This window comes from Pecten maximus, chromosome 1, assembly GCF_902652985.1.
Source record: "Pecten maximus chromosome 1, xPecMax1.1, whole genome shotgun sequence".
In the NCBI taxonomy this organism is placed as follows: Eukaryota; Metazoa; Mollusca; class Bivalvia; order Pectinida; family Pectinidae; genus Pecten; species Pecten maximus.
This window is the reverse complement of record NC_047015.1, coordinates 45,359,568-45,373,147: the sequence shown is the minus strand read 5'-3', so window position 1 is coordinate 45,373,147 and position 13,580 is coordinate 45,359,568. Positions and strand designations below refer to the sequence as shown.

The 13,580-nt window shown below is 36.3% G+C and overlaps 1 protein-coding gene across 1 annotated transcript; it reads right to left on the bottom strand.

The window, feature by feature from the left end:
- On the bottom strand, positions 1 to 12,733 carry LOC117335005 (ATPase family AAA domain-containing protein 1-B-like). The gene is made up of 10 exons (XM_033894898.1): positions 12,417 to 12,733; positions 7,229 to 7,270; positions 6,781 to 6,958; positions 6,039 to 6,107; positions 5,770 to 5,858; positions 5,163 to 5,205; positions 2,777 to 2,973; positions 2,108 to 2,158; positions 1,633 to 1,772; positions 1 to 400 (listed from the first exon to the last, which is right to left on the bottom strand). The coding sequence occupies exons 1-10, from the start codon at positions 12,708 to 12,710 to the stop codon at positions 280 to 282; spliced, it is 1,224 nt and encodes a 407-aa protein (XP_033750789.1). The 5' UTR covers positions 12,711 to 12,733; the 3' UTR covers positions 1 to 279.
- Between the last annotated feature and the right edge of the window lie 847 nt (positions 12,734 to 13,580).

Genomic DNA, 13,580 nt, shown 5'->3' with positions numbered 1-13,580 from the left:
GTAGTTTTTTTCAAGGTTTAGATGTTGATGTATAATACATTAAATATGTTTAATATGTAGCCTCTTTTTGAAGAAACAAATTTGTCACTGCAATATTGGTTTTCAATAAAAAAATTATTTATCAACACTATCAATATTGGTTTTCAATAAAAAAATTATTTATCAACACTATCACAGCATCACAATTACCATGGTAATCCAAAACCATGATTTTAGTATTGGGGAATCATCACTTGTAGAACTTTGATACCAGTCGCAATGTCTTTGGGTGTACCATCATCAGTCCAGCTGAGAGTACATCAGTGACCCGGAAGTTAGATGTTTGGACTCTTTTACCTTGGCCACAGCAAATTCAAGGTCAGCCATGGTTATATTTCTCAATGCTGGAATTTCTGTATCGCTGGAAAGCAAGCAATATCACATTTACAGCCTTGTAAGATAAAGAATAAGAATTCAGTGTTCGAAAGTGAAGGTGGTCCGATGGCCAGAGGCTATTGAAAACCTGGTAGGTCTATGTAAAATTTCAAAGTGTTGGCCCCATTGGCTATGAAAAGTTTGAGTCCTGACACACATTACAATTCATGTAAACAACATTCCAATATTTTCTAACAAATGATCATATGAAATCAGAGCTTACAATAGAGTTTGTTTTACCCATATGATAATTTGCTTGATGATGCAAGTGTTTGCATGACAGTTATGCTACTTTCAACAATATATTTACAAAATGGGTCTATGAAAAAATGACTTGGGCTATGGGATTTCAATTTTCTGTAGACATATTGTCTAAGGAATTTTCATATATACTTTCATACACTGCAGAATTCCATGGAAGTGGATGTGTTGTCTTCACAGAAAGTTGCATGATTATGAGAACTGTCCCTAAGACACAAATTTTCCATTTTTAGTGACAGTGACCTTTGACCTTTGGACATGAAAATTAAATCCCACGCAAGCACTTGTGGTAAGGAAAATCTGCATTAAGTTTGAGTTTGATCAACCCAAGGGAACTCAAGTTCTAGCATGAAAACAAATTTCTATTTTTATTAACAGTAACCTTGACCTTTGACCTTCCAACCTGAAAAGCAATCCCAAGCAAGCACTTGTGATAGTAAAGATCTGCATGAAGTTTGAGTGGCCCAAGAGAACTTGAGTTATCGCATGGAAATCTCTGTGCAGCTGCCGCCACTGCCAGTAACAGTGACACCTATATATATATATATGTCACCTGCTTTTTGCAGCCACACAAAAACTGCATGTTTGTATAATTTAAGACCTTATTTCTTCTAACCTTTCATTTTGTGAATTTTCTTTGACAATTAAGAAATTTTTGAAATTGAAATTTGTATACTCATACAATTCATGGTATGCCAATGATCAAATTTGTTAATTTTTGTTTCTGACCCCAAGAACAGACATATCCTAACACTAAAACAGCAGTTCTATATATAGCACCATATGACAGATCTGTGTCCAAATTCTACAAAGACAGACATTCCTAACCCCAAAAGGACAGAATGCAACGTCCCTCATGGACATATAAACGAACGGTTGTAATATCTCCTAAACTGTTACCAAGATCTTGTTTGACAGAACAGTGCTTATACTCTTCTACACTCCTTAGATACTCACTAGAAATTTTCCTCTCCCTTAGCTGTCTGTAAGAACTCATGAACTCTGTTGAGAGCACCAAGACGGCAGGCTTCCTTCAGATCACTTCCACAAAAGTTTTCTGTGATTTCTCCAAGTTTACCAAAGTCAAGTTCCTCAACCTACAATTTTAATTCAAGTTCTCTCTTAACTTCTTCCACGCATGTAAACTGGAACAATAACATGTCAGAAAACCTGTACCTCCCCTTTGTGTATAATTCACAGAAAATGCTGTAAAGTGAAAATCAAATTATCTAACACAACAAACTAATAAATTACATGTAATTAAAGTTATACAAAAAGTTTTGTATTATTATCTGAAAAATTCTTGTTTTATAACCAATGATTTTAAAAAAGTACTGATGGAAAGATGGACAAACAGTTACTACATACATTGTATTAAATTGAAATCAATAAAAGTGTTGCCTAGAATTGATTTTAATGTTACAATATTTACCTGTTCTTTTTTCAGGATAATCTTCAAAATATTGCTCCTCTGAATTTTTTCCTATATGTAAAAAAAATCACTTACTGATTATTCTTAATTTAATGATTAATCCAGAATCAGAACACATCTAACAAAATTAAATTAAGTTTCATAAGAATGTAACTTAAGTTATCAACCAAAGATACAGAAAGTTTTTTTTTCACAGAAGTGTGCATCACTGCAGATCTTCAGGTGACTACTTGTACACACTTTTAAGTCTGGCTTTACTTAACATATAAATGAATAACCTCAATCAGGAGTGATGTTTCCAGTGAAGAGTGATGTTTCCAGTGAAGACTAACCATGGTATTAAATATCCTAACTACCAGGTAAACAATAAACAATTACCATGTTGAGAGGCATGAAAGGAGTTTCCTAAAATCATGGCAGATAACTCCAGTCAAACCTGCATTTTTTGGTTTGGTTTATTTTGTTTAACGTCCTATTAATAGCCATGGCTATTTAAGGACGTGCCAGTCAGTACCAGGCAACTGCCCAACCCCAACACGGGTTTTGAACTTGCGACCCAGAGTTGGAGGGCTAGTGATAAAGTGTCGGGACACATTAACCACTTGACCCCGAGCATTACAGTTCAAACATTAAAACCAACCAACTAGGATGAGGCAGAATAAAACATACTGGTTTGTTGATTTGGATCATACATGGCATTCTACGGAGGATGGCAGCATCAACGTCCTGTGGCCTGTTGGTAGCACCGATCACCATAATCTGACAGTTGGGATCAGTGATGATTCCGTCCCACAAACTCATGAACTGCGTTTTCATCATAGCTGTAGCTTCATGGTCGTGTGACTGTCTTGCACGGAGAAATGAATCTGGTACAACAAATCAAAAGTTTATTTCAATGGTAACAGTAGGATTCTGACGAAACATGAATTATTTTTTTAAAGATTTGGTCCACCAATAAAAATCAAATACACATCAAATTCCCAACTTAACTGGCCCATGATGCAAAACACTCCCCCCATTCCCTCAGAGACATTTTAAACATCTAAGAAGGTATGTAAATCATAAACTGAAAAAGAACAAGAGGCCCATGGGCCTTAACGATCACCTGAGATTTTAAATATTTCAGTTAATTTAATTGACCCTTTTTGGCCCAGCCCATCAGCCCCTAGGGGTCAGTCAGGGACAACATATGCATAGTATCAAACTTTCATCCCATGCTGAAAATCAATAATCAATAATCGATAATCAATCTGCATTTAGACTACAATTGTGGACTGGAAACACAGCATCAAGGACACATATCCACTTTATATTATCATACCCTCTTTTTCATCAGATCAATTTGTGACTTATACACAGGGAACAAGGCCAAGTGACCAACACATAAACAAGACCAAGTGACCAACACATAAACAAGTCCAAGTGACAAACACAAACAAGCCTAAGTGACCAACACATAAACAAGCCCAAGTGACCAACACATAAACAAGTCCAAGTGACCAACACATAAACAAGCCCAAGTAACAAACACATAAACAAGCCCAAGTGACCAACACATAAACAAGCCCAAGTGACCAACACATAGACGAGCCCAAGTGACCAACACATAGACGAGCCCAAGTGACCAACACATAAACAAGCCCAAGTGACCAACACATAAACAAGCCCAAGTGACCAACACATAAACAAGCCCAAGTGACCAACACATAAACAAGTCCAAGTGACCAACACATAAACAAGCCCAAGTGACAAACACATAAACAAGTCCAAGTGACAAACACAAACAAGCCTAAGTGACCAACACATAAACAAGCCCAAGTGACCAACACATAAACAAGTCCAAGTGACCAACACATAAACAAGCCCAAGTAACAAACACATAAACAAGCCCAAGTGACCAACACATAAACAAGCCCAAGTGACCAACACAAAGACGAGCCCAAGTGACCAACACATAGACGAGCCCAAGTGACCAACACATAAACAAGCCCAAGTGACCAACACATAGACGAGCCCAAGTGACCAACACATAAACAAGCCCAAGTGACCAACACATAGACGAGCCCAAGTGACAAACACATAAACAAGCCCAAGTGACCAACACATAAACAAGCACAAGTGACCAACACATAAACAAGCACAAGTGACCAACACATAAACAAGCACAAGTGACAAACACATAAACAAGCACAAGTGACCAACACATAAACAAGCCCAAGTGACCAACACATAAACAAGCACAAGTGACAAACACATAAACAAGCCCAAGTGACCAACACATAAACAAGCCCAAGTGACCAACACATAGATGAGCCCAAGTGACCAACACATAAACAAGCCCAAGTGACCAACACATAGACGAGCCCAAGTGACAAACACATCAACAAGCACAAGTGACCAACACATAAACAAGCCCAAGTGACCAACACATTAACAAGCCCAAGTGACAAACACACAAACAAGCCCATGTGACCAACACATAAACAAGCCCAAGTGACCAACACATAAACAAGTCCAAGTGACCAACACATAAACAAGCCCAAGTGACCAACACATACACAAGGCCAAGTGACCAACACATAAACTCAAGTAGAATGAAGGTTTACTGCAGCCCAGGACAATACTGGAGACTGGCAAAACACACAGTCACCAAAGGCATCTCGAACACAGAGGAGGCCATCCATAAATGACCTTAGCTGTTGATAGGATTTTAGACCAAACTAAACCTTAATCATGCATGGCAGTAAAATACATTTGTCAGTTCTTTCATTTAATTGCATAAGACATGGTCGGGCTGGTTACTAGAGAGTTGTTTACTGGTGTTTAAATATGATGTTCTTTTTTTTTAATACAAATATACAATAGATGCATTTAGTTTAAATGAAATGATCATTGTTTTAGGACCGACATCTTTAAAGAGGCATGCTGTAGTAATATCCACAAAATGATGCATAAATACAGCTAATCATAGTACAATTAAGAGGGAAAATAAATACATGTAGACTTAAATCTCTATTCATTCTTCTTCTTTTATTTTTTCACATGTGAAACTTACCTATTTCATCAATAAATATGATACTTGGCTGTAGTTTAATGGCCTGAAAAATTAAAATGAGATTTTAATTCATTAATATAAAGGAATTTGAAAAATCATAAAAAATCTTATAACAAATTTAGCTAAGCAATGAGCAAAATAGAAATTGATTTATGTGGAAGAACCGTAAACAATTCACATCAGCTGCACAATTTACACTACAGAATAGTCCATGTAAATTTCACATCATATATCTAAACAAATATAAACAAACACAGACCTAACACCTACTAATGTCTGAGCACAAAACAGATCCCCAGCCATTTTGATGTGAGAAATACCAAAAGAAAAATTCATGCATGTACCAGCAACATATCAAATTTTTTTAATTATTATTTTTTTACTTTAAAACCTATCTGTGCTATACATGAGTGCAAACTAAACACACAAATTTACGGTAAATAGCGACTGAAAGAAACTTTTTAACCAGAAGGGCAAAGAGACTGATAGACCAACAGACAAAAAAAAAATATCCAAGTCTGACTACTTCATAATGAGGGCATCCAACCAAGCTGTTCATTTACTCATCCAATAAATAGGAGGATTACTAACTGAAGAACATCCTTACCAGTGAGAATACAGCTTCAGCACGCTTCTGTGATTCTCCATACCATTTGTCAACCAGTGAGGAAATTTGTAAGTTTATAAATCGAGCACCTGTAATGGGACAATTTAATTAAAAGTGAAACAGGTAATATTCTAGCTGAATAAAGGTCCTTTAATTAAAATGAACTTTAATAATTCATTTTGAAATAATTTCTTTTATGGCTGACTAGATATAGATTTTAATTAACCATTTACAGTTATATAATATCGTACATTTCCAACATGACATACCTGCAGATTTTGCTGTAGCTTTGGCAAGCATTGTTTTACCACAACCAGGGGGGCCATAAAACAATACTCCTGGAAAATTAAAAACAGTAAGTGTACAACTAGGAGGGCCAAAAATAATACCCCTGGAAAATCAAATACAGTAAGTGTACAACTAGGAGGGCCGTAAAATAACACCCCTTGAAAAGTAAATACAGTTAACAACCAGGTCGGCCGAAAATAATACCCCTAGAAAATTAAATACAGATAAGAGTACATTTTCACCCTTATAGGGCAGTCAACTGTCATATGTCTATAGATTACCAGGATAATTTTGAAAATTGAAAATTAAAGAATCCAGTTGGATTAGAGGCATAAGAATGAAAAAGCTTGACTGATATATAGGGAACAAGGGCATTCAGTTGACCCTTGAGAGTTTGTTTTTGACTCCCCAAATTGAGATCTGACGCCGCATATTTCATAATTTGACAAATATGTTTTGACCATCAAGATTTCTGAGAAATAGTGATTTGACTTCTGAAATTGCTAAAATTCAAGGATAAACTGGATGCTCTGGGCACTTTAAGGACACAATATTTAGTAGACAATATTCTTAGACAAATTATTTTGATAACCTTTTCCTTAATGATATAAAGATATACATGTACTACATTACATTTAACTGATACACTAAGTACAAATGATGAATTTGATACAGAATACAAACGTATGGAGAAAAATACACCTGTAAGGAAAAAGCACATACCTTTTGGAGACTGAAGAAGAGAGGAGTTACAGAAGAGGTCTCTTCTCCTGAATGGAAATATGACAGTCTCCCTAATTTGTTCAACCACTTTCTCCAGACCGCCGATGTCCTTCCAGTCCACAGACACACTCAGTGGATCCACCAAGTTCGCCGCAATACACAGCTCATGGTCGGATAGCTGAAGTGTCAGTTAAAAATCGAACAGGGGTAAATGAAATATTCATCATATTTAATATTTAAAACAAATTTATCGTGATGTTGGCTTCTTACTCAATTTATACCGATATGTTGACATTATAAGTACCATTGAAAGAGTGGTTTCTGAGGAAGGTAGAGATACATTGTAATATGGCTGGCATATTGGTATGTTTTCAAGTATCCTACTAATTTTACTTTTATGACTCATTTACGATAGAATCCAGTAATATCAAAACCTGCAATTACTTACCTTAACATCCTTTACACCTAAAAGCTGGAGCATTTTCTGAGCCTGAAAAAAAATGGATCATTTCATAATGACCTGCCTCACAATCAGTATAATTAGTACACACTGTTCAGCATTTCAGCATTATAGTTTAAACAAGAGATCCCAGAGGGATCTTGGCGCCCACCATTGAATGATCTTTATAGGTTCCATGTCAGATTGATCTTTTCTCTACTTTTCCCTTCCTCTAAGTCTTATATTACTAATCTGTGTAAATTCAGAAACAGCCCTCTAGTACTTTTCAAACAAGGGGAACCTATATATATATAAAATTTAAGATTTAGCGATAATGGCTGTCTGTCGGCCATGTTGTTTTCCGATTGGTCCCAAAATACAATACCAGGGACCAAGGGGAACCTACATATGAAATTTGAGAAAAATCCCTTCAGTACCTTCTGTACAATAGCGATAACAAACTTCAATTTTCAAAATACAAGATGGCTGCCTGTCAGCCAGGTTGTTTTCTGACTGGTCTCAAAATCCAATATGCATAACTAGGCACAGAGGGCAACCTACAAATGAAATTCAGAAAGATCCTTTCAGCAATTTCTGATAAATAGCGATAACAATCTTCAATTGTCAAAATCCAAGATGGCTGCCTGTCGGCCATGTTGTTTTTCGATTGGTCTCAAAATGCAATATGCATAACTACGCACTGAGGGAAACCTACATATGAAATTTCAGAAAGATCCCCTCAATCGTTTCTGAGAAATAGCGATAACAAACTTCAATTGACAAAATCCAAGATGGCTGCCTGTCGGCCATGTTGTTTTCAGATTGGTCTCAAAATGCAATATGCCTAACTAAACACCAAGAGGAACTTTTATATGAAATTTGAGAAAGATCCCTTCAGTGCTTTCTCAGAAATAGCGATAACAAACTTCAATTGTCAAAATCCAAGATGGCTGCCTGTCGGCCATGTTGTTTTCAGATTAGTCTCAAAATGCAATATGCATAACTAGGCACTGAGGGAAACCTACATATGAAATTTGAGAAAGATCCCTTCATTACTTTCTGAGAAATAGCGATAACAAACTTCAATTGTCAAAATCCAAGATGGCTGCCTGTCGGCCATGTTGTTTTCAGATTAGTCTCAAAATGCAATATGCATAACTAGGCAGCGAGGGAAACCTACATATGAAATTTCAGAAAGATCCCTTCATAAGTTTCTGAGAAATAGGGATAACAAACTTCAATTGTCAAAATCCAAGATGGCTGCCTGTCGGCCATGTTGTTTTCCGATTAGTCTCAAAATGTAATATGCACAACTAGGCACTGAGGGGAACCTACATATGAAATTTGAGAAAGATCCCTTCATAAGTTTCTGAGAAATAGCGATAACAAACTTCAATTGTCAAAATCCAAGATGGCTGCCTGTCGGCCATGTTGTTTTCCAATTGGTCTCAAAATGCAATATGCCTAACTAGGCACCAAGAGGAACTTTTATATGAAATTTCAGAAAGATCCCTTCAGTGCTTTCTCAGAAATAGCGATAACAAACTTCAATTGTCAAAATCCAAGATGGCTGCCTGTCGGCCATGTTGTTTTCAGATTGGTCTCAAAATGCAATATGCATAACTAGGCACCAAGAGGAACTTTTATATGAAATTTGAGAAAGATCCCTTCAGTGCTTTCTCAGAAATAGCGATAACAAACTTCAATTGTCAAAATCCAAGATGGCTGCCTGTCGGCCATGTTGTTTTCAGATTGGTCTCAAAATGCAATATGCATAACTACGCACCAAGGGGAACCTACATATGAAATTTCAGAAAGATCCCCTCAATAGTTTCTGAGAAATAGCGATAATAACTTCAATTGTCAGAATCCAAGATGGCTGCCTGTCGGCCATGTTGTTTTCAGATTGGTCTCAAAATGCAATATGCATAACTAGGCACCAAGGGGAACCTACATATGAAATTTCAGAAAGATCCCCTCAATAGTTTCTGAGAAATAGCGATAACAAACTTCAATTGTCAAAATCCAAGATGGCTGCCTGTCGGCCATGTTGTTTTCAGATTGGTCTCAAAATGCAATATGCATAACTAGGCACCAAGGGGAACCTACATATGAAATTTCAGAAAGATCCCCTCAATAGTTTCTGAGAAATAGCGATAACAAACTTCAATTGTCAAAATCCAAGATGGCTGCCTGTCGGCCATGTTGTTTTCAGATTGGTCTCAAAATGCAATATGCATAACTAGGCACCAAGGGGAACCTACATATGAAATTTCAGAAAGATCCCTTCAGTACTTTCTGAGAAATAGCGATAACAAACTTCAATTGTCAAAATCCAAGATGGCTGCCTGTCGGCCATGTTGTTTTCCGATTAGTCTCAAAATTCAATATGCATAACTAGGCACTGAGGGGGACCTACATATAAAATTTCAGAAAGATCCCCTTATTAGTTTCTGAGAAATAGCGATAACAAACTTCAATTGTCAAAATCCAAGATGGCTGCCTGTCGGCCATGTTGTTTTCAGATTGGTCTCAAAATGCAATATGCATAACTAGGCACCAAGGGGAACCTACATATGAAATTTCAGAAAGATCCCTTCAGTACTTTCTGAGAAATAGCGATAACAAACTTCAATTGACAAAATCCAAGATGGCTGCCTGTCGGCCATGTTGTTTTCAGATTGGTCTCAAAATGCAATATGCATAACTAGGCACCAAGGGGAACCTACATATGAAATTTCAGAAAGATCCCCTCAATAGTTTCTGAGAAATAGCGATAACAAACTTCAATTGTCAAAATCCAAAATGGCTGCCTGTCGGCCATGTTGTTTTCAGATTGGTCTCAAAATGCAATATGCATAACTAGGCACCAAGGGGAACCTAAAAATGAAATTTGAGAAAGATCCATTCAGTACTTTCTGAGAAATAGCGATAACAAGAATTGTTTACGGACGGAGGGACGACGGACCACGGACGCAGGGCGATTTGAATAGCCCACCATCTGATGATGGTGGGCTAAAAATATCAATTCAAGTTGGTCTAAATATATATAAATATACACCGAACACCGCAAGGAAATCTGACAATGAAAATGGCCTGAGCAGGTTGACCAGCTCTAGTTAAACAGTAAATCTAACTAGGTAACTAATCAAAATCCAATTAAAACATTCTACTAAACTTTTCTTTTATTGATAGTAGCCATTAGGGCCATCAACTATATATATATATCAATAAAGTTGGTCACAAATATGAGAACATACACCAGAAGTGTGATTATTGAAATCCTTTACTAAACCCATATTTTGTTCTATAACAGTTGGTACTGTAATGCTGTGGCTGTGCTGCGCAAAATTTGATCTATTCAATATAATTTTTATTTTCTATTATTTTGTTTGTTTATGATTTACATTTCAAAATATTCCAATACAAGTCATCCCTCTGGGATTTTCTCTTTCACATCTTTATCTATTCATTTTAGTTTAATATCACTGTTACTTGTTCGTGTAGAAGCACACTTGTGCATGTACATCTACTCAGGAAAACAAAAAAAAAGTGTTTTAATATATATCTGGCTTGTTCCAATCAAATAATTTGAACACATATTGATAATTGTACATGTTCCCAAGATGATGCAACACATTTTCTACAGTGATCCAGAGAGTATAATAACCGAACGCCAGATCTCTGATTTGCTCAACATAAATCCTTGAAATGTATGCCATGTTCAGGTTAATTTGTTTGTTCTCCTCTGATTGCCAGGCCTAGGATTATGGGAAAGCCTGCGGTCAAGTACATTTTAAATTATGAGAAATTCATCAAAGTAACAGAGATTTCAGTAAGATATACATGTACCCCACCCGCTCCCAGGCAAAAGTCAACATTGAGTACCAGCCAGTCACAATTACTTATTATTAGAGCTAGCGGTGTATCGCAAGGTGGGTAGCAACATGATTTGTATCTAAAAAATAAATAAACAAACTGATATTGAACATATTTGTTATATTACAATGCAAATATAGTATTGATATAATTGACTACGAACAACAGGTCTATAATTTGTGTATTATCTGAATACTGGATCATTGATTATAAAATCATCAGAAATGGCTTTATCTTACACTAAAGCAAATAATCTAGCGTAATGATACATATCACATATACAATATACATCAATTATTTCTCAAAGTACATTGATTGGAAATCTGATGACCCATCTACTCTTCTTGTCCAGGTTGAATGGCAAGTTTAAGTCTTTTATATATATATGCCAATACAAACTCAGCCTTGGTGTGGTAAAGTTTCGAAACAAGGCTCTACACACAAAGCCACACAACACTGTTTACATTGGAAAGTTGATTCATGCTATGACCGACTAAAGTCGGTTCTTCGGGCTCATGCTGAAACAGACTATAGTCGGTCTATGTTACGTAACGTCGCTTCATGTTTTGGGATGCCAATAATATCAAAATTAATCCGAATTGGAAGTAATCTTTTCATCGGCAATTTTGTTAGAATATTTCTATCATAACAAGAGATCCCAGAGGGATCTTGGCGCCCACCATTAAATGATCTTTATAGGTTCCATGTCAGATTGATCTTCTCTCTATTTTCCCCTTCCTCTTACTAATCTGTGTAAATTGAGAAACATCCTTCCAGAACTTTTCAAACAAGGGGAACTCTGAAATTTGAGATTTAGCGATAATAGATGTTTGTTGACCATATTGTTTTTCAGAATGGTCCCAAAATGCAATACGAGGGACCAGGAGGAACCTACATATGAAATTTCAAAAAGATCCCTTCAGTACTTTCTGAGAAATGGTGATAACAAACTTCAAATGTCAAAATCCAAGATGGCTGTCTGTCGGCCATGTTGTTTTTCCATCGGTCCCAAAATGCAATATGCATAACTACAGACCAAGGGGAACCTACATATGAAATTTCAGAAAGATCCCTTCAGTACTTTCTCAGAAATAGCGATAACAAGAATTGTTTACGGAAGGACGGACTACAGGGCCACGTCACTATCGTGACTCATAACCTGTCACAGGTTATGAATCGTAGGGTAGACATATTAAGATTTTGCAAAGCGATACGATAGTGACGCAAGGCGATTTGAATAGCCCACCATCTGATGGTGGGTGCATCGCAACTATTAATTACGTGACACGTTAAAGATTTGTATGATGATATTTCTTACCCTTGCTGTCGCCGTTTTTCGTTCTTTATGTGTTGGATCCATCGCGTTTGTCAACCATTTTAGAGCAAAATATGTTATACCGAGTGAAGCGGCCAAACCTATGAGCGTCGATAACAATTTTGCTGTCAGCTCTTGCCTTCCCACCTTGGACAATAGTTCAGTATTTTCCTCTATAGCAATATCTGTTGCTGATAAACAATTCCCGACAAGGTTTGATTTGAGAAAGGATCGAGATGACGTGAAGACACGGAGTAAAACTTTACCAAATGTTTCATCGCCTATGGAGCTCGCCATCTTGTTTCTGCAGGAACGAAAAAAAACCTCGAATTAAAAACGAAACGAACAGTAGGCTATATATCAGAGAATATACTTCTAGTCCAACAAAACATACAAACATTGTAGTATTAATATCATATATAATATGGAGACTGAATCTTACAAGAAGACAGGAATTTTCTTTTTTCTTTATAACATCATTTATAATTTGAAAATATTGGCGTTCCGCTATTTCTATTTTATATCAACACTTACTCTGCAAAGCGAAAGTAGCTATTTAAAGAGACAGCCCACGGAAGGTATTGCGTAAGCCAGTTTCTAAAAATACATTTACATGTCAAATCGCTTTATCAGTTTGTCCCCGATATAAAACACCCAATAAGAAGTATGACTACGATTGATTGAAAGACATCCTAATCAATATTAAAGTCCAACCAATAACTTATATTACATCTTTAATTATTTAATCGATGTTTTAGTTCAATTTTAGCTTAACTTATTTTATTTGTATGTAACATCAGAGACCTATATACTAACATATAGCAGAGACATATATAGAGAGTATACATGTCTCTGCATATAGCAACGAGATAAGTCAGTAAGCTTGAAACGATATTGTAAGATAAATTTTGAATCCCGAACTGAAATATTTAGGCAATTTGTCAGGTTTGTTTTGATCAAAATTAAGCAATAAAATAGCATATCAGATGATGGCTATTAAGGGGTTTCACAATCTTAGAAGGTCATGAAAACATATACATCTAATATCAAGTTGAACCATGGACTTATAGATAATGTATGTTGATGAGATATGTGATTAAGTTGAACAGAGTTATGTGAGAAAAATACAGTTGCGTACGTACTGTGAGTCACTTCCTAATTGTATGA

Bases quoted from the DNA above. Each gene is read 5' to 3' on its own strand.
- LOC117335005 (XM_033894898.1), bottom strand. From the start codon at position 12,710: ATGGCGAGCTCCATAGGCGATGAAACATTTGGTAAAGTTTTACTCCGT. The intron at 6,959-7,228 runs GTAAGTAATTGC...CTGACACTTCAG, and splicing joins TAGGTGTAAAGGATGTTAAG to CTATCCGACCATGAGCTGTG. The intron at 6,108-6,780 runs GTATGTGCTTTT...TTAATTTTCCAG, and splicing joins TCTTCTTCAGTCTCCAAAAG to GAGTATTGTTTTATGGCCCC.